This window comes from Thamnophis sirtalis, unplaced genomic scaffold, assembly GCF_051295495.1.
Source record: "Thamnophis sirtalis isolate CommonGarterSnake01/CBP01778 unplaced genomic scaffold, rThaSir2_p1.2 scaffold_9, whole genome shotgun sequence".
Taxonomy (NCBI): domain Eukaryota; kingdom Metazoa; phylum Chordata; class Lepidosauria; order Squamata; family Natricidae; genus Thamnophis; species Thamnophis sirtalis.
This window is the reverse complement of record NW_028261389.1, coordinates 21,712,560-21,731,446: the sequence shown is the minus strand read 5'-3', so window position 1 is coordinate 21,731,446 and position 18,887 is coordinate 21,712,560. Positions and strand designations below refer to the sequence as shown.

Genomic DNA, 18,887 nt, shown 5'->3' with positions numbered 1-18,887 from the left:
TTAGTGAAATTCCGGTGGGCCCCGTTGGGCCGTTTTCCGCCCTCCGAAGCTTCAGGGAAGCCTCGAGGGCGGAAAATGGCCCAACACGCAAACCATAAGTTCAGGAACGGACATCCCTGAAGCATCCAGAGGGCAAAAAACAGCCCAATGTGCAACCCAGAAGTCCGTTCCCAAACTTCCAGTTTGCGCGTTGGGCCATTTTTCGCCCTCTGGAGGCTTCAGGAGGCTTCCCTGAAGCTCCAGAGGGAGAAAAACGACAAAAAATCAAAGCCGAAAATCAGCTTGCCAACATGCACTGGAGCTGACAGGGCAACGCCTCACCTGCCCTCAGAAATGGCTCCACGTGCCACCTGTGGCACGTGTGCCATAGATTAGTCATCACAGATCTAGATAGTCAAATTAGCCGTAAGTATAGGTTAAATGTCAACTTTCCACAATGTTCTATGCTGGCTCCACTATTTTTAATATATACACATCAATCTACCAGGTATTGCTGAAAGAAAGTTTTTATATGTTGATGACATCATGCTGATAAAATAATATGAAGACTTTAATACTTCTGAAAAAGCCCTCAAAAATGATTTTTTTTTAAAAAAATGGGTAAGTTTTTTGAAATCTGTAGGCTGAAACCCAACATTAACAAAACTGAAATTGCATGTTTTCACTTGAACAATAGGCAAGCTAACTATACACCAAAAGTGAAATTTAGGAACCAGCTGCTGAAGTTTAATCGTAATCCAAAGTATTTAGGAGTGACCCTTGACTGGTCCTTAACCTATAGGGAACACTTAATAAAAATAATGGATAAAATAAAAACCAGGAACAATACCCTACATAAACTTTCTGGCACCTGCAAGTGTTACTGCTTGAAGGATATCAGTTCTTACTTTGGTATATTCGGTGGTTTAATATTACCCTAACCCTGTATGATCAAATAGAGTTCATACAAAAACAATGGACACCCAGCTTAATCATACTATAAGGCTTATTATCAGTCACTATTGAACTGACACCTTCCAAATGGCTACCATTACTATCTAACACATCAACCTCACACCTTAGAAAAAAAACAGCCTTAAACAGGGAGTGGCAGAAGTGCAAGGCAAATCAATTATTACCTAGATACAATGATTGTCACAATCTAATACTCAGACTCAAATCTTGGCACCCGCAGTGGAAACCTCTAAGCCCGGCATGGCGAATCTATGGCACGCATTTGTCAGGGCACGCGTGGTGTTGCTCTGTCAGTTGGCCACTGCACATGCGCGCACTAGTCAGCTGAGTTCAGCCTTTTTAAAAGCCATTTTTTGCCCTCCCCAGGCTCCAGATGCTTTATAGGAGCCTGGGGAGGGTGAAAAGAACCTCACCCACCCCCCAGAAGCCCTCCAGAGGCTTCAGGGGCTTCCTATGGGCAAATCGGAAGTTTGGGAAGGGACTTTCAGTTTGCTTGTAGGGTCGGTTTAAGCCCTCCGGAGGATTCAGGGACCTTCAGGAGGCTTCCCTGAAGCCTCCAGAGGACTAAAAACGGCCCTACGAGCAAACTGGAAGTCACTTCCTGTTTGCTCATAGGGTCGGTTTAAGCCCTCTGGAGGCTCCAGGGACCTTCAGGAGGCTTCCTGAAGCCTCCGGAGGACTAAAAATGGCCCTACCAGCAAACTGGAAGTGACTCCTGAAGGTCCCTGAAGCTTCTGGAGGGCCGCCAGGGGGTGAGGGAGGCTGTTTTTGCCCTCCCCAGGCTCCTATAAAGCATCTGTAGCCTAGGGAGGGCGAAAAAAGCATGCAAAAAATGGGGGGAGTGCCTCATGCGCACATGTGCACTGGGGGGAGCGAGTGTTGTATTATGGGTGAAGCACGCCCAGGAATGACCCCCCCTGTGCTCCTCCCCTTATGGCACACAAGCCAAAAAAGGTTCACCATCTCTGTTCTAAGCAATTAGTCAGAGAAGGCTTTGATATTGAGAGAGTATGGCACCAGGAATGTGCACCTTCTAACCCAGATGTTTGTATTTGATCCAGTACAATGACCCTCCAGCTTTGATCCTCCAAGGAAAAACTGGATAACCAGATCCGAACTAACCATGGCAGGTGTTAATATTGTAAATACGAATTGGAGCTGGTTTGACTAATTGTGACTGTGGGAACACCCCACAAACTTTTCATTCCACTGATCCCTTCACGAACTACATCATCTAGAGGGCACTGCTATCCATGACTAAACAATCTAGATATTTGGCCATAAGTTTAGCCATTCTAGTAATTGCTCATACATAATTTAATTTTATTCATCATTTTTATTGTGCATTTTAAAATAATTCACTCTATTGGGTTTATATTTTCATACACATTTTATATGCTGTTTCTTTGAATTTTATGCACTAACACTGTATTCTGTTACACCATATGAAATAAACAAACAAAAAAAATGGTATAGTACTGGAACCAGTGGGCCTCGAAATCCAGACTCGCCCAGCCTTATCAAGGTTCATCTGAAGCCTTCTGTTTCTGATCCAAAATCTCAGAGCCTCTAGATACTGGGATAAGATGAAAAAATTATCTGAGTACTGATAAAAGTAAACCTTAGTCAGTATAGTATAAAGTGAAAGAACATTTAACAAATAATTTATTTATATCTTGCCCAACTCTTCTCTCCATGAAGTTATTACTTTGATTGAGGGAGGAGGGATGTTTGTATATATTCATCTGATATATGATTTTTGCAAAGACCAAAAACCCCTGACTGTGCTTCCTGAAGAACATATGTAGATAAACTCAATAGATCATAATAATGTGAATTACCCTAGGAATTAAAAACTACAAATCTGCAATACATGTACAGAATCACATTACAGGCATAGGAAATTGTTTGAAATGAAGTAGACATACTAATTTGTGCTGAACAATTGAAGTAGTTTGAAGATGATAATTCACCAATATCAATATCACCAATTTCAGGTGAAGGAAAGTTCAAGCTACTAATGTAAGTAGAAAGACAGACAGCCAATTCAATGCTACCACTACTAAATCTAGAAAATATATAATAATTATACCTAGTATCAATATCTACTATTGAGTTGTTATGATCCCCATACTCTACTATAAATTGCCTAGAGTTTTAATATTGTGGAGTGTACACATTTTTCCAATAAATAAATTAATATAACCTATTTCAGGACCTAATCTAGGAAAACAATTGCTATGAACCCAAATTCATTTGAGGCTTTTATATTACATCGAAAGTGTCTGATAATGAAACATGATGTGGGCAAAGAGATTTTTTTTTAAAAAATGAAATTGAGTATGTCATGCACTGTATGAAAACTTAAACGGGTATAATATAATACTAGAACAATAAGAAAACATATATGGATGAAGGGTTTAAAATTTACACTGAATGTAATTAACAAGAATTTTTATAAAATGAAACTCTGTGGATATTTAACACCTGATATTTAACACCTATTTATCAAAAATGTATAAAGGTATTGCAACTGTATGTTGGAAATGTAAATTTAAAGAAGAATTTTTTACCATGTTTGATGGACTTTTGATAAAGCAAAGGGATACTTGGATAAGATTCATAATTTAATATAGAAATTCTCAAAATGATTATAAAAATCAAACCAGACACTTTTGTTCTAGTGTTCCTTAATGGGTAAGGAACTTGAAAAAAATCTGGAACTTTGTTGTTATACATGTTGGCAGCAACAAGAATACTGTGTGTGCAAATTTGGAAAAATACCCTAATTCCCACAATGGAACATGGCTGGATAAAATGATAAAACTAGCAGAGATGGCCAAATTAACTGCTTTAATTAAAAGAAAAAAATACATCCAATTTCATTTCTACTTGAAAACTTTTTCTAGATTTTATCCTTGAGACAGAAAAAAATTAAACTCTGACTTTGGGATTTGCTGATACGTTTAAGGTAAAGGTTCCCCTTGCACATATGTGCTAGTCGTCCCGACTCTAGGGGGCGGTGCTCATCTTTGTGGCTGGCATGACTAAACGCCAAAGGTGCACAGAACGCTGTTACCTTCCCATCAAAGATGGTTCCTATTTTTCTACTTTCATTTTTACATGCTTTCAAACTGCTAGGTTGGCAGAAGCTGGGACAAGTAATGGGAACTCACTCCGTTATGCGGCGCTAGGGATTCAAACTGCTGAACTGGCGACTTTTCTGATTGACAAGTTCAGCGTCTTAGCTACTAAGCCACTATGTCTCTCATCACTGATAATTGTTTATTGTTATAAAAATAGCTAGAATACATTAAGCATGCAAAAATAAAAAGTTGAAGCTAGAGTCTTATTACCATTATTCAACTGCATTGAAGAAAGTTAATGCTTTCTTTTTTGTTTCCCCTTTACCGTACACTTCTCTCTTCCCACTTTTCTCCCTTACCCACTTTCCCACTATTCTTGTTTTCACTTGTATTTGTGTGTGTGTGTGTGTATGTATGTATGTGTGTGTGTGTATACACACACACACACACACACACACACACATACACACATGAAAAACTCCACAACTAGAAAAACATCAGAAGCCCAACCCCCCTCCACAGCAACTCATGAAACAATACGTAACATATCAGACAGGACCCTCACCATAGCAGAAACCAATGTCCTTTCCAAAGGATTCAACTTTGCAGTCGCCCCCAAACGCATCCCCACTGAAAACATCATATGCGGAGTTGAAGCTACCCTAACCAAAATCAACCCAGATGAAGCCAATAAAATCAGACTTGAAGTCACCAACGTCCTCTGCTCCAGCAATCCACCCAGAAGCAACTTACATAAAGAAGAACAAAAAGCACTCACCAACTTGAGGATAGACAACCACATTCTCTCAGCAGACAAAGGTAACACCACTGTGGTGATGAACACATCTGACTACCAAGCCAAACTATCCAACCCACTCCAAGACCCCGCTTACAAACCTCTAAACACAGATCCCACCACCTACCTGGAAAAAACCACCAAATCCAAAATAAAAGCCTCTCCCATCAGTGAAGAGATCCAGCAAAGAATCATCCCCAGAAAGAAATCATCCGGATGCCCCAAGCTCTTCGGCCTCCCCAAGATACACAAAGAAGGAACACCTTCAGACCCATAGTCAGCTCCATAGGCTCACCTCTACAGAATCTTGCCAAATTTCTTGCCATTTCGATAGTTTCTCTATTTCTTTATTTTGGTAATTATGGAAGCTATCGAACTAGAGAAACACCCCCATAACATGAATAAACGTGACGATACCTCCCACCTACCAGATATCTGGAAACCAGTCCTGGTCAACAAATGAGCCCCACCCTCCACCAGGCCGTTACAACACAAAACAACAATGGACACACAGACAGCACCAATCAACCAATCATGATACAACCACACAGCCAATCAATCAACTTACTGAAACAGAGCCAGCACTCCGTACACCCCCACCAAGATTTATAGAAAGACGGCAGCTCCAACCAAGCTTTAAGCCGAAAACACCAGCCTGAAGATGGCGAGTTTGGGTCCTCGCCGAAATGTTGCCAAGACAATCTCAATCTTACACGGGAAAAGACCTGAATACAACAAGACCAGCAGATAGATAGATAGATAGATGGATGGATGGATGGATGGATGGATGGATGGATGGATGGATGGATGGATGGATGGATGATGGATGGATGGATGGATGGATGGATGGATGGATGGATAGATAGATAGATAGATAGATAGATAGATAGATAGATAGATAGATAGATAGATAGATATAGAGATATAAAATCCATATTTATCCTGGCCAGTTTTTTAATCATTAAAATATTAATACTTCACCCATCAAAACAATATTTTTGCTATTACCTATTTTATGACACAATGTCACACTTCCATTTAAATGTACAGAATTAGTACAATGCAGCATTCTAAACTTATATTATCCCAAGTTGGCTATTGAAAATCTCTCAAACAAGATCAAACAGACAATCTGCTATACTGACAATATATCTCAGTGATCACTTTCTGAATGTTAATAATGCCCAGAACTTTGAAAGCAAATTTACCTTGCCTTTAATTAGAGCTAGAAACAAATAACACTGGACCATTTTTGGAATAGTATTGTACAATATAAAAGGAACAGAAATAATGCTTAAGTGGAAACATATTTACTACAGTACCACCAAGTGACTATATTTAAAGCATCACATACAGATGTTGGGAATAAATCAGAAAGGGCAAAACTGCTCAGTTGAATATAAATTTAAAAGACGGGATTGAACTCAAGTGAACTGTCAAGCTTTGGGGAACTATCTTCCAAATAAAATAAACCAGATGCTACATTAAACTCTTTTATTTAAACAACAAAAATATTTTCTTATAGTGAGCTAACAGACTTTTCTTGATACACCAAACAAGGGAACAGGTAAGAAGGAAATAGGTGGAATCTATCTTTCCAAACCTGAGAATTTACAAAAAAAAAATTCCTGCAGATTTTGGAAGGACTGCTAATGCAATCTATATTATAACCCAGTACAGTGGTAGCGAACCCGTGACACATGTGCCACAGGTGACATGCAGATCCTTCTCTGTGGGCACGTGCGCTGTTGCCCCAGCTCTGTTTTGGGTCTCTGCCACACATGTGTGCACGCCTCCCGCCAGCCAGCTGGTCTTTAAGTCTCCGTCATGCATGGGGGGGGGGGGATTTGGATGCGCAGTTTGGGCAGGGCGTGGGTGCATGCATGGGGTGTGCGTGCATGCACAGGGCGCATGCATGTACCTGCACCTTGCAGTTTGGGCATGGGCGCGCACTTGGGACATTTGGTGCCTAAAAGGTTCGCCATCACTTACCTAGTATGACACTATCTGCATATTTAAAGATCCTTTGTTACTTCATCAGTGTCATCTAATTTAGGGATGGCTCTAATATCATTTGTATTTCTTCCTCTTTCTCACTCTTTTTTCCCCTAAGCTACTGGTACTTTGTCTGAAAAACTTTTGAAACTTATTTTGCCATAACTATAACTTTAATTAGCATAGATGAGGGTACTGTTTCTATGGATTAAGATGTGTTTTCCTTTTAGTTTTCACAGCTACTATTGCTTTTTATATGAATGTAAAAGTATTGCAAGCGCAAAATGCAAGTGTGTATGAGTCTTGATAGATTCAAACAAGGTCCCAACTAGATGACGAGGATATTAAGTGTGACATCATGTGACTACATTACTTCACAGTGGCAATCGTAGCAGTCACAATTGCCATCATATAACCCCAGGACCACATGTAGCTCATTAAGCAGGAAGAGAAGGGAGTAGTCCCAGGCAAGGAACAGGGCTGGCATCCAGGTCATAGTTGTCTCAACTATTCAAAACCAACCACACTGTTCAAAAGCAACTACATTCTTTTTCCCTTGAGGAAAAAGAAGAACAAAACATTTTTCTCCCTGCCCAAAAAGCTTCATCAGTTGGGATGATCAGGTGGTGGTGAAAAGATAGGTACTGACAATTGAGATGGGATGGAAAAATTGTATTTCTTTGCTGTCATCTAGTCCTTAGTACTCTCCCTAAGAGCTCTTGAGACAACTTGGGGGGTTTATCTTTGCCCTGCTGGGTAGTTGTTTCTGCTTGATAATTCCTTGATTACAATATTGTTTCCTGCTTGATTGATTGTCTGGTATTAATCCCTGCTTATCTGGGTGCAGGCTGCTGGAGAGGATGTGTTCCGGTTATTTCAGATCAAAATCACAGAATCTGAACAAACTCAAATCAGTCATCAATTGATACACAAAGATAAGCTAGCTACTTTACACAGCATTCAGAAGAGACATTAAAAAGACAATAAAAAGAAGGAAATAAAAAACTAGAGCACAAACATACTGAAAATTATCAGAGAAGATTCTAATGTTTTACCTTGCTCATTCAATGCAAACTCAAGGAAATTGTCAGTTAGGAAACAGAGAAAGAATCACTTTGTACTAATGGAACATTGTGTAGTTTATGTTTCCTATAATAGAGTTATTAATATCTTACCTCAGTTATCATTAATCTAGTTTTTAACATTTGAGTTCTTACAAAATGAATTTGGGTTATCTAAAATGAAAAGTGGAATACATTCAATTAAATTATCTCTTGATTTCACAGCTTGATCCAGATGCATTAGCAACTTTTAAAATTTCTACATTATTTACCGAGTGACCCATAGCAAGGAAAAATGTTTACCAGTGTTATAAAAATAGTATGGGCCAATTTTACAGCCCTGGATCAATAATACGTGATCATTTTCCATTTATAAAAAGATTCAATGATATGTTTAAAAACTGAGAGTATTTTAATACCCAATATGTTTTGTTGTTTCCTTTTCTCGGTTTGTTCACGTTTTTTTAATTCCTTTTTTAAAAATATATTTCCGGCTTTGTATAGAAAAATAATAATAATAATAAAAACTCCTTAAAATCACAATACATGCACAGACTTAATTCATAGTTTTAACTGTGAAATCTAAGCCATGTCCAAAAATGCTAGAGAATTCCTGGAAATCTGGCACTCAGATCAATTGGCCAGCAACAGGAACATAGAGACAAACACATGTATGTTTGTCTCTATGTTCCTGTTGATGGCCAATTGATCTGAGCATGTGTGTGTGTCTGTGTGTATCTGTGTGTATTTCAAAAAAGACAATCCAGAGCAGAGATTAACACCAAGATTAACATTAGACTAATGATCAAGCAAACAATACCCTAATCTAGGAATTACCAACTTGGACAAACAAGGTAACAGTACACAACAGCCCAATCAAGGAACCTCCAAGACCACTCTCACCAACACTGACAAGGCAAGCCAATAGTATATAAAATGACAACAAACCTCACCCCCTAATAGCACTGATGTTATCTAGTTTGGTAATGAAATGTTTGCAAGAAAACAACCAAGATCACAGAGCACCAGGGATTCCACAAATCTTGCAATAGATTAACTTAATTGTTTGGAATACAAATAGCAATTTTAAGAATTGGTTCTAAACCATTTTCCTCTCCCACCCATTTTTTCTCTCTCTTTGACTGTGATGAACAAGAACAAGAACTGTTTTATTACCAATTACAATAAAACAATGATTTAACAGAGCAATTGAAAGGAGTGCCTATTACTCTTGATTAACCATTCAACATTGAGGGACTTTATTTAATGTAATTCATAGTAGTTTTCATAAGGACCCCATTACAAAATTTTATTAATTTTTATATCATCTCAATTGTTTTCAGTGGTGAAGAATAGTGGTCTCCAATCCCCAGGCTGTGGACCGATACTAGTCCATTGGGAACCAGTCTATGCAAGCGCACATAACTTTATTTGTGCATGCAGGGGATTAGGCTGCGCTCACAAAACCATATCCTTCCCCCACCTACCCCTGCTGGCACTTGCTGCTGCCAGTCCACACAGCCAAAAAGGTTGGGGACTGCTGGTGTAGAAGGCAATAAAATATCATAGATATGGTAAAATTAACAAATTTAACTGCCTTGACTTTGGGTACAACAGCCTTGTCTATTATTTTAGGGGATGTTGGTACAGAAATCTGGTCCTTTTGAGTCCTGCTAAATGGGAAATAAAAGCATCTAATCAAAATTTTATTGTAAATTGATTGAAAAACATAAAATGTTTTCAATTACAGTAACATGATTTTATTTCACAAGTGAGCCAAACGGAGTGTTTAATTTAATACAATATACAAGCATGAGCTTTTTAGTGGTATGAGATTTTTTAATATCTCCTGTATTGATATTGCTCTCAATTAACATAATTCTTGGAACTTTTATTCTACTTAAGGTTCCAAGACATATGTTAATTGAGAACAATATCAATAAAGTAGAATAAAAGTGGAGATGACAAAAAGGCAATGTAGAAATACTTTGAGAAGGATACAAGAGGGAAAATAATGAGACAGGAATGCAGATAATATGTATGTCAACTCCAATTCCAAAAGAGCTGGGAAGAGGGACAAATATTGAGAGAGCCTATTGCTTAACAGCCTGATATAATTTAAAAAATGGGCTGTCATCAAAGACATATAGGCTTCACAGAATAACTCATAGTATCTGATTATTACAGCTGTTTAATATCAAGCCAGATTACTGACTAGAATTCCATCCTTACAGCTCTTTAATAGAACATAAGCTTTCATTTTAAAATTCCAGGCTCAATCTCTAGCATCTCCATATATAATCAAGAAAGGCACCTGTCTGAAATATTTACATAACACTAAATAAGATGAACCACTGACATTACTGTGTAAGAAAGCTTTTGTTTCACTGCATCTCTCTCACTGTCTTTTTAATGAGTCAATAATTTGCAAGGGATATGATTGGGTGTTTCAACAAGCTTTGTCTGATATTTTAGATAATAAGCTAGTAAAATATAGAGTAGATTATATTTTTTGTGCCTGAGCTGATAAACTATGTTCATTAATAATGTTCAAAGTGAAAGACTTTCGATGCATAAAATATGATATGAAAACGACCTTTAAGTATAAAAAAGGCTATTGTATATAATTTTATTAGCAAGTTTATTTTAAACTGTTCGTAAGACATTATTTTTCAAATTGTCTTCAGGAAGAACTTACTAATAATACAAGCTGTTAACTATAGAAAGAACCAACTAACTTAGAAAGTGATACAGGTTTACCTTGACTTGTGAGTGGTCACTAAACAACTGGTCATAGTCAGAAAGGTCTTGGAAGAGGTGCTTTATGGCTCATAGTCACTTCATAAAACATTGTGCTATGAACCCCCTGGTCACAGAACCACATTTCAGGCACTTAGCAACCTGTTCATGTTTACGAATGTTTGTCAAGTGTCTTGCAATCTTCTTTGCCCTTTCCCCAAAACTCCATATAAATTTATTAAATTACAATTATATTTGACAATCCACTTAATGACGACAACTGACAGTGCTCAGATTGTGGTGGTTGAGCAAAGCAGTCCCATGGTGTCTTAACAACTGCTTCACTCAATGACCAAGATTTTGAACCCAATCATGGGAGCAAGAGAAAGACTACCTGTAAAACTTATTGATTGAGTTTATTACCAGGCTGGAGGGCCACATACTAGACAATGGAAATACTGAATTTTCCACAATAGCAAGATCAAATGAGTTTTGGAGTCATTCCCAAATTCTATGAATTTCAACGTGCATTTAAGAATAACTCATATTTTCTGAATGTGGTGCTTCCAAACCTGTTCAATTACATCTATTATCATGCCCAGGTTGCCCACAGTAATGGAAACTGTCGCCTCAAAAATGCCAAGTTGGGAATCATTAATGATGTTAAAGCAGTATTCTCTGTTAGTATGTGTTATAAACAAAGCAGTAAATCTGCCAATCAAATTGTAAAAGGAAATGCCATTCATAATTAAATATTTTATTCCTTTTTTATTATTTATGTTGTTGTCTATGCTACCTACTTTCGTACTAGTGTACCAAAGAACTAGAAAACATTATGCTATGAAATTGGTTCAACAACTATCTACACCAACCATTCAAAGTCTTATACGCGTTAGGTACAGATTAAACAAATTGAGTGTCACAGCTCTCTGGCCTTGTAACCTGATTATTAACCAAGCTTTATAGTCACTAAAAACAGCATCTGTTTTCAAAAGCAATAACCATTATTACTGTAGTTACTCAGACATATTACTAACGCAGGATCACTAACATCAGGTATCTGTAGGAGATGACCACGCTGGGCCCGAGGGTGAGGTCAAACACATCATCAATTTGGAGTCTCTATACTCCTACAAGAGACTAAAGTCCAATCCCTCTTGAATTGCATTGACTCTTATCTAGGCCCAATTGACCTTGATTATTAATTGATCAGATTGTGTATAGATAGCATGTAATAAACTTGAAGTATTTCGAACTAAACTCTTCTGGTTACTTGCACTTGACAGAATCCCAACCGAGGAAAAGCACATTGCTAGCAAACAACAAAGATATATCTAGGTACAAGGTGGATTACAAATGTTAGAGTTCATAGGGACAGGTTATCTGTTCACATTCTGGAATAAGAGTCTGTCTAATAAAGCTCTTATATTTTGTCAGAATCTATTTTCATTAGCATGGTCAAGTGATGTGCTAATTTACCTAGGCTGCAATAACTGACACTTAAGTGGCATATATAGTGGATTATGTGTCTCTTATGTAAGTAGTTTTGTTCCGCTACCCAAAATGCAATGTTCTTGCTGAAATCTTCATATTGCCATTTTCTGTATATTTAATGTGGAATAGACTTTGACAAATTAAACAAACCAATAAATTTATTTGATTGTAAGATATCATGACATTAAGATGTTGTGCAGCCTACCAAATTAAAAACTTCCCTGTTTAATTCTATTACAAAAAAATCTAGACCTGCTAATTGAAGAAAAAGTAACTACACATGTTAATAGAGATCTTAAAAGGCTAAGACAAAAAGGACTGCATGATTAAAGAAATTTTAGAACAAGAACTGTTAAGAACAGAACAGTGAAAGATACATTTAAGAAAACATAATTTTTAATGTGTATAATGAATGGCAATATGCATTATTCCCAACTGACACTAGATTTGTATTTCCCAAATTCAATGTTTCTAGGAATAATGTTGAGAAAGACAAATGATTGTTCAATGTAAATGAAAGAGTTCATAAATGACAGAAATGGATAAATAAATTGAGGTGCAGTTTAGTGTAGGTGTTGGCCCATAAACCAGGAGACTGTATGAAAACCAGCAGGGCGATGTTGAGTCCCCCACTCTTTCTGAGCCCAACCCACCTTACAGGGTTGTTATTGTGGGGAAAAGAAGAAGAAATATTATGTAAATTTGCTGTCTTGAATTAAAGTAATAAAGGTGGATAAAAATCTAATAAATATATAAATACTAAGACTAACTAAGACAATTCAAACTTCTGCCTGTACAAACATGAACCAAGTAACATGCATGCTTAAAGCCCAGTACACTTGTTGGAAGTTTTCTTTAAAAAAAATTGCATGGTGGGATGCAATATTGGGTCATGGAGATTATGATATGGATAAAATTATTGGTTAAAGTGAGACTCTCAAATTCTTGTGGATTTGATGAATTACTCTGTTAATATTACATTATGGACTAAATATTTGATACTTCATGATTTATTTATTCATCTGATATATTTAAAATATTTATACAGCTGCCCATCTTGAACCAAACTCTTGGTTGCTCACAAATCAAATTATGCACAAATGTGTTGCAAGAATAGCAAAACTCATTTACACTTGGATGGGCCATTTTAAACATGATACTAGCATGTATAAGAACTCTGTAAATACAATATTCAACACACTTTTTGATTAAATAAGCAGTTTTAACTATTTATGTGGCATGTTATACATAAATATATAACATAATAGCCAGAGAAAAATATATTATATAAATGACCATATGCCAATTAATATAATTTAAATAAATCTATAGATTTGTTAATTGCTACAAATGTAAATATACTTTATACACTGTGATTGTTCAAAGTAGGCATATGTCTTCCTCTGTCTTGTATACAGGCTAGATGCAACTACTGCAGATAACACAGCAAGAGCTGATAAAATATCTTAGTTAAAAGTAGGATTCCTAGCCTAATCTAACATTTGCATGTCGAAGCGCTAAGTAAAATATTAACATTTAGAGCAGTTAAAGACATTGTAAACATATGAAATGATTAAATGAACATAAAATGCAAACATTTACAATAAGTACAAACACATATATGGAAAGGTTCATAAGCTTTTGGAGAACTTAAATACATTAACTTAAATAATTGTTTACAATTATACTTGTTTCCAGATTAATATGCATAGGCGTATATGCAGTGAAATAAATCACCATGAAATGTAATAAGCATCTAATACCTGTATGGTTTTAGTTATAACTTTGGAAATAAAAATTTAGCAGAGACGCAACATTATTAGTCCTTGTTACGTAAATTTAAACATGGCATGGAAATAACAGCAATTTTCTGCTAGGTTTAGTTGCCAGCTATTCTAATTTCAGGAACTAATTACATATGTGAAAGCATATAATAAAATATATACAAGTTACTCAGAACAGGTTCCTATCTCTATATGTTTATGCAGCATTAAACTCCATTGATTTAACTAAAACTTGCAGGCAATATTTTAGTTTAACTGCACATAACCAAATGTATTCGTTCAAATACATATAGGATGTATGGCTTGGACTAGGATGATTTACAAGGTCCCCTCCAACTCTGTTAATCTGTAATCTGTAACCTATATGCCAATTACCATATCATACTATCCATAATGAATTTACAGAAAAACATTGAAGAATGATTTATTTTCTCCAAGAACCTTTTTTTTTAAAAAAAAAAGCATTACTGTACTTATTTTCTCAATACACCAACTATTAATTTACAATACCTTCTCACGCATACCTGTTTCAAAAGCCTGAACGTTATATTCACGTACGATAAATGGTAGAGCTTGCACCTTCCTACCGTCGCAGACAAACGCAGAACCCGGCGGGGAAGCCGCATCTGCAGGAGGAGGAGCCGGCTGCATTCTGGAAGAGGGCTCGTCAGAACGGTAGCAAAGCGTGAACAATGCAACCGCAGTAAAGACTGGGAACCAAAGCAACCGCTACGAGACCTGTTCGGTGGTCGCTTTTATTTATTTATTTTTAAGGTACTCCAGCACCTCCTCTCCCACTCTGGCTGCTTCTGAATTCCGGGGCTCTGCCTCTTTAAAATTAATTTCTCCCCGAACGCCAGCAGGGGGAGCCGAGACCGTCTCGCCAGTTCCATCGTGACTCTTGTTTTTGTTAAATGGGGGGGGGTATTTAAATGTCGTGCTGTCAATCAAAGAGCACTTCCCCTCAAAGCCGCGACAGCAGCGAGGGGTTTCCTCGGATAAATTACTCTCCGAAAAGCTGCCTCTCCTGCCAAAACTTCAACGCCAACGTCCGCCAGCCACGGGTTCCTCCAGCCCGGCAGTTGAAAGATCAAAGCCGAAAGGAGACACAAGAAGTCCCCCCGCGCCACCGGCGAGGCAGCCCTGAAACTTGTTCCTTTGTTTCAAGGTCCGTGGATACCACCACTAGCCCCGCGCTCCCCTTATCCGGGCAGAAGCGACCCAGCCTTTCGAAGCGTTCGCCTTTGGGAGGGCGCTTCTCCCTCCCGCGGGACGCGCCCACGCATAAAAGACACGCGCCTCCGCGGAGGACAAGGTCCCACGTCAGAAAAGACCCCAGAAGCCCACGAAACTCGGGCACCCGTGAGCTCCGGAGTCCCCTCGAAGCCTCCCCCCCTTCCATACCTAGAGAGCAGAGGACGGAGGCACTGACCCTAACCTCGCTACTCGTTACTCACGCACAAAAGACACGAGAACGCAGCCTGGGCTCCCCAGCGTCGTTACGAGAGACTGAAATTAGGGCACCTAAACTTTTCCGCACCCTCCAAAACTCCACCGAAAACCCCCTAAAGCTCTCCGCTAACCTTAGTTCCGGAGTCCTTATATAACTCCACATCGAAGAGGGGGGGCGGGTTGGGGGAAGAGAGACAAGAGAACAGGAGGGCGACCGCTGCTTTAAACGCCGCTGCTTCCTGGTTAGCCGAGAAGCCCTCAGCCGCCTCTTTCCTCATTGTCCTCCGTTGGTTTCATTCCCTCAGCGCCCACCGAAGGTCTCCCCCCTCACGAGAAAGTGGAAGGGACGGTGTTTCTGTTTTTGTTTTTGTCGTCTCCCCCCCACCAACCGAAAAATAAAAGGACGCGTGGCTGCCAGCCAGCCCCTTTTTACCTGCCGTGGAACCAGTCCTTGCATATGTCGCACTCGATCATGAAGCGGTTCACATCGTAGGGTTCCCGGCACACGCAATACACAGGGGTCGCGTTCGCCGCCGCCGTTCCGGCCATCTTTAAAGAACTCGCTCACTCTCTTGAGTGACTGCCTCAGCCACCCTGCTCTCCAGTCTCGCGCCCCCCCACTCCCCAACTCTCCGCCTTCTCCTCCCCCTCCCCACCGCCACCACGAGCCCCAACCAACAGCCGCCGCCGGCTTAGCCAGTCAAGTCGGCAAGCACCAATAACAACAGCGCGCGTGCGGAACGCCGGCCCTTGACGCGCGCGCCCGCGCGCGCCCCAGTATCCCACATTCAGCGCGCGCCCGCCCTCCCCTTCTTCCTGGCCAGCAAACAAACGGGCGAGGGCACGCGCGATGAAAAGGAACCGTCACGTAAGGTACATCTTGGAGCATGCGCTCTGAAGAGACTATACAGCGTTGGGGAAATGACACTGACGGCGGACGCGGGTGCCGGGGAGGGGGGGGATGAAGAGGGGGTGGGAGTGGAAGAGCTGAAGAGGGCGAGATCCTAGGGAAACACCTCGGAAGCGTAGGAAGATTCGTGCGCCTCTTTCCGCTCCAAGAGACACGCGCGCGAAAAAAAAAGAAGAGATTGGGGGGGGCTGTTGCGTGAAAGAAGGGGCTCGTGCACCGTTGCCGGAAGTGTGTACAGTAAACTCTCTTTTTTTTCGGACTTGAACAGACAGCAGAGGAGAGCACGTGTCACCACACAACCCTCCCTTCTGGGGTTTGAGGGTTGGTGGTTTTTTTGTGGGCGGGGCTCCAGCTCGCTGGAACAAACGGATAATGAAGTCTCCAGCACATGGTGGCTCCGCCCCATTCCGCCTCGTCCTGCTTGAAATTCGTCACGTGAGGAAGGAAGGTGCCGCGAGGACATAGAAAACGATTTAAAAAAAAATAAAAACCAGGTTCTGTCACAGCGTCGCTCCCTCCCTCCCTCCTTCTTATGCAACCGCGCGTTGACGGGCAGAAGGGAGCGCCGCACGGAAACATCGCTCTTGACTTTGTTTCTCCGGTTTCGAGAGGGCTGAAAGAGCTCTGACAGCAATAGCTGAGCGAGCATCACCGTGTCTCCCGCCTCGGATACTTTTCTCTCAGAACTGAGCCGAAAGACAGCCCCTCACTGGGTTGTCACGTCAGTTGTTGTTTTTTAAACACTACATTATTTTTGGTCCGTCCGTTCACTCTCGGTGCCCCTAAAATAAGCCGTTACACAATTTGGATGGGGTTTCCCCGTCTCGTCAATATTTTTAAGGCATTCTGGAAATGCTGCTTATGTTTGAGCGCCTCGATGTTAAATTTGCCCTTGTAGTTTTATGCGGCGATCTCTTGCCAAGCTGAAGGGATTCAGCACCCCAAGTGCAGTAGATGGGAATGTGAAAGTAGATAATTAAATAAATGATATTAATTTTGAATGTACTTTAAACAATGTTGGGAATTTAAAATGTTAATGATTGGGGAAGGGGGATTCGTGAGATATTTTCTGGGAAGAAAAAATAGGGTAAATAACTGGAAAAACTAAAAAAAGGTGAAATACAGGGTGTACAGTGATGTTAATTAACTATATGTAAAATTGAATAAGAAATGATAAAGAACTATGTAAAGAATAATACCATGGAAGCTGCAATTGCAAAGCTATGGTTAAAAATGATTAATTTGTAAAGATGAATTAATAGTAATTGAAGACAAGAAGAAAAGAAGAAAAGAGTGCTTAGTAATGATATGTAAGCTTAAATGAATTAATGGAAAAACATAAAGGATTATATAAAAGAGATGAATATTGATAAAATGGGAAGATTAGAATTGAAACTATGATTATAAATATGATGCATATAAGATGTGACCTGGTCCACACTCTGTCCATAAAGTATGTATTGGGGGGGGGGGGGGAGAGTTGCAATAAAACTTGACTTTTAAAAAAAAGTACCCCAAGTGCAGACTGACTTGAAGTATTAGGCTAAAAGAGGGACGGTGAGATTTAGCATTTCCAGTCAATATTTATTTTTTCATGTTTATGTAGTGTATATGGGAGATGGAGACCCTTTGAGAACTGTATGCAATGAAATTACATTTTAATGTACGGCGATTAGTGTCACTCAAAGTGACAAAGTTATTCTAACTTCTGTCTTGTACTACAGAGTCAAAGGGACACCTTGTCTGAGCTTTTTAGAAATATATTCTGAAGAAAAACAAATCCACTGCATATTATGAAATGATGATCATTTAACTATAAATACCAATGCTTCAAAATAAGGGGCAATTGATATTAAGGACAATAAGATAATTTTAAATTAACATAGGATTGGTGTCTTTAACACTTTTAAGCCTATAGTTTTCAGTGAGATTTACTTCTAAGTAAATATCTTTGCAAATAAATTCTTACATATTTCATAATGAATGAATATATTGTGAACATGAATTAAAAAGAGATATTCCTTTAAATTAAAGCAAAGGCCTTTCATAAAAGTTAAAAATAATGCTTTGGGAAACTGAATATTGTAAATGAGCTACTATCCTACTTGGTGATCAGTCCTGCTTACCAGCATTGAGATTTCAATAGTAAAAGCATAGAAAGTTGGGCTAAAGTAGATCACTCAATGTGATAACTGTTCAAAATATAAATCTTACCTTGCTATGCCTCTCAAAGCAAAATGATTATGAAGAACAGATTTATATTAGTGCTATAATAGCAATGCTGCAAAAATCCAGATGACCAATAGATAGTAATCAAAAGTTTTCTGCATCTATTTGCTACTATGTAGTGATTAAATGGATTTTTTGCAGCACAAATATGGAAACTCTAGACCAAGGGTGTCGAACTCGATTTCATTGAGGGCTGCATCAGGGTTGTGTTTGACCTTGGGGGTCAGGATGGGCATGGCCAGGGTGGGCATGGCCAGCTAAACGTCACTCGTGGTGGCCCGAATGCTCTGCCAGTGAAAACAGGCTCCCAAGCGCCATTTCAGCTGCAATGGCCTCCTGAAACCCTCTGCCAGTGAAAACAGAGCTCAGGAGGGACACACGCAGCCC

The 18,887-nt window shown here is 39.3% G+C and overlaps 1 protein-coding gene across 3 annotated transcripts in view; it reads right to left on the bottom strand.

Moving 5' to 3' along the window:
• KDM7A (lysine demethylase 7A) overlaps nt 1-15,967 on the bottom strand; it is a 51,396-nt gene extending 35,429 nt beyond the window's left edge. For 2 of the 3 annotated variants that reach the window (XM_014076589.2, XM_087723011.1), the window contains exon 1: nt 15,795-15,967. In XM_014076589.2, coding sequence (XP_013932064.2) covers nt 15,795-15,910 — 116 coding nt within the window. In that variant the 5' untranslated portion in view covers nt 15,911-15,967. The remainder of the gene's footprint in view (nt 1-15,794) is intronic. The other variant, XM_014076590.2, reaches the window with a different exon arrangement.
• Between the last annotated feature and the right edge of the window lie 2,920 nt (nt 15,968-18,887).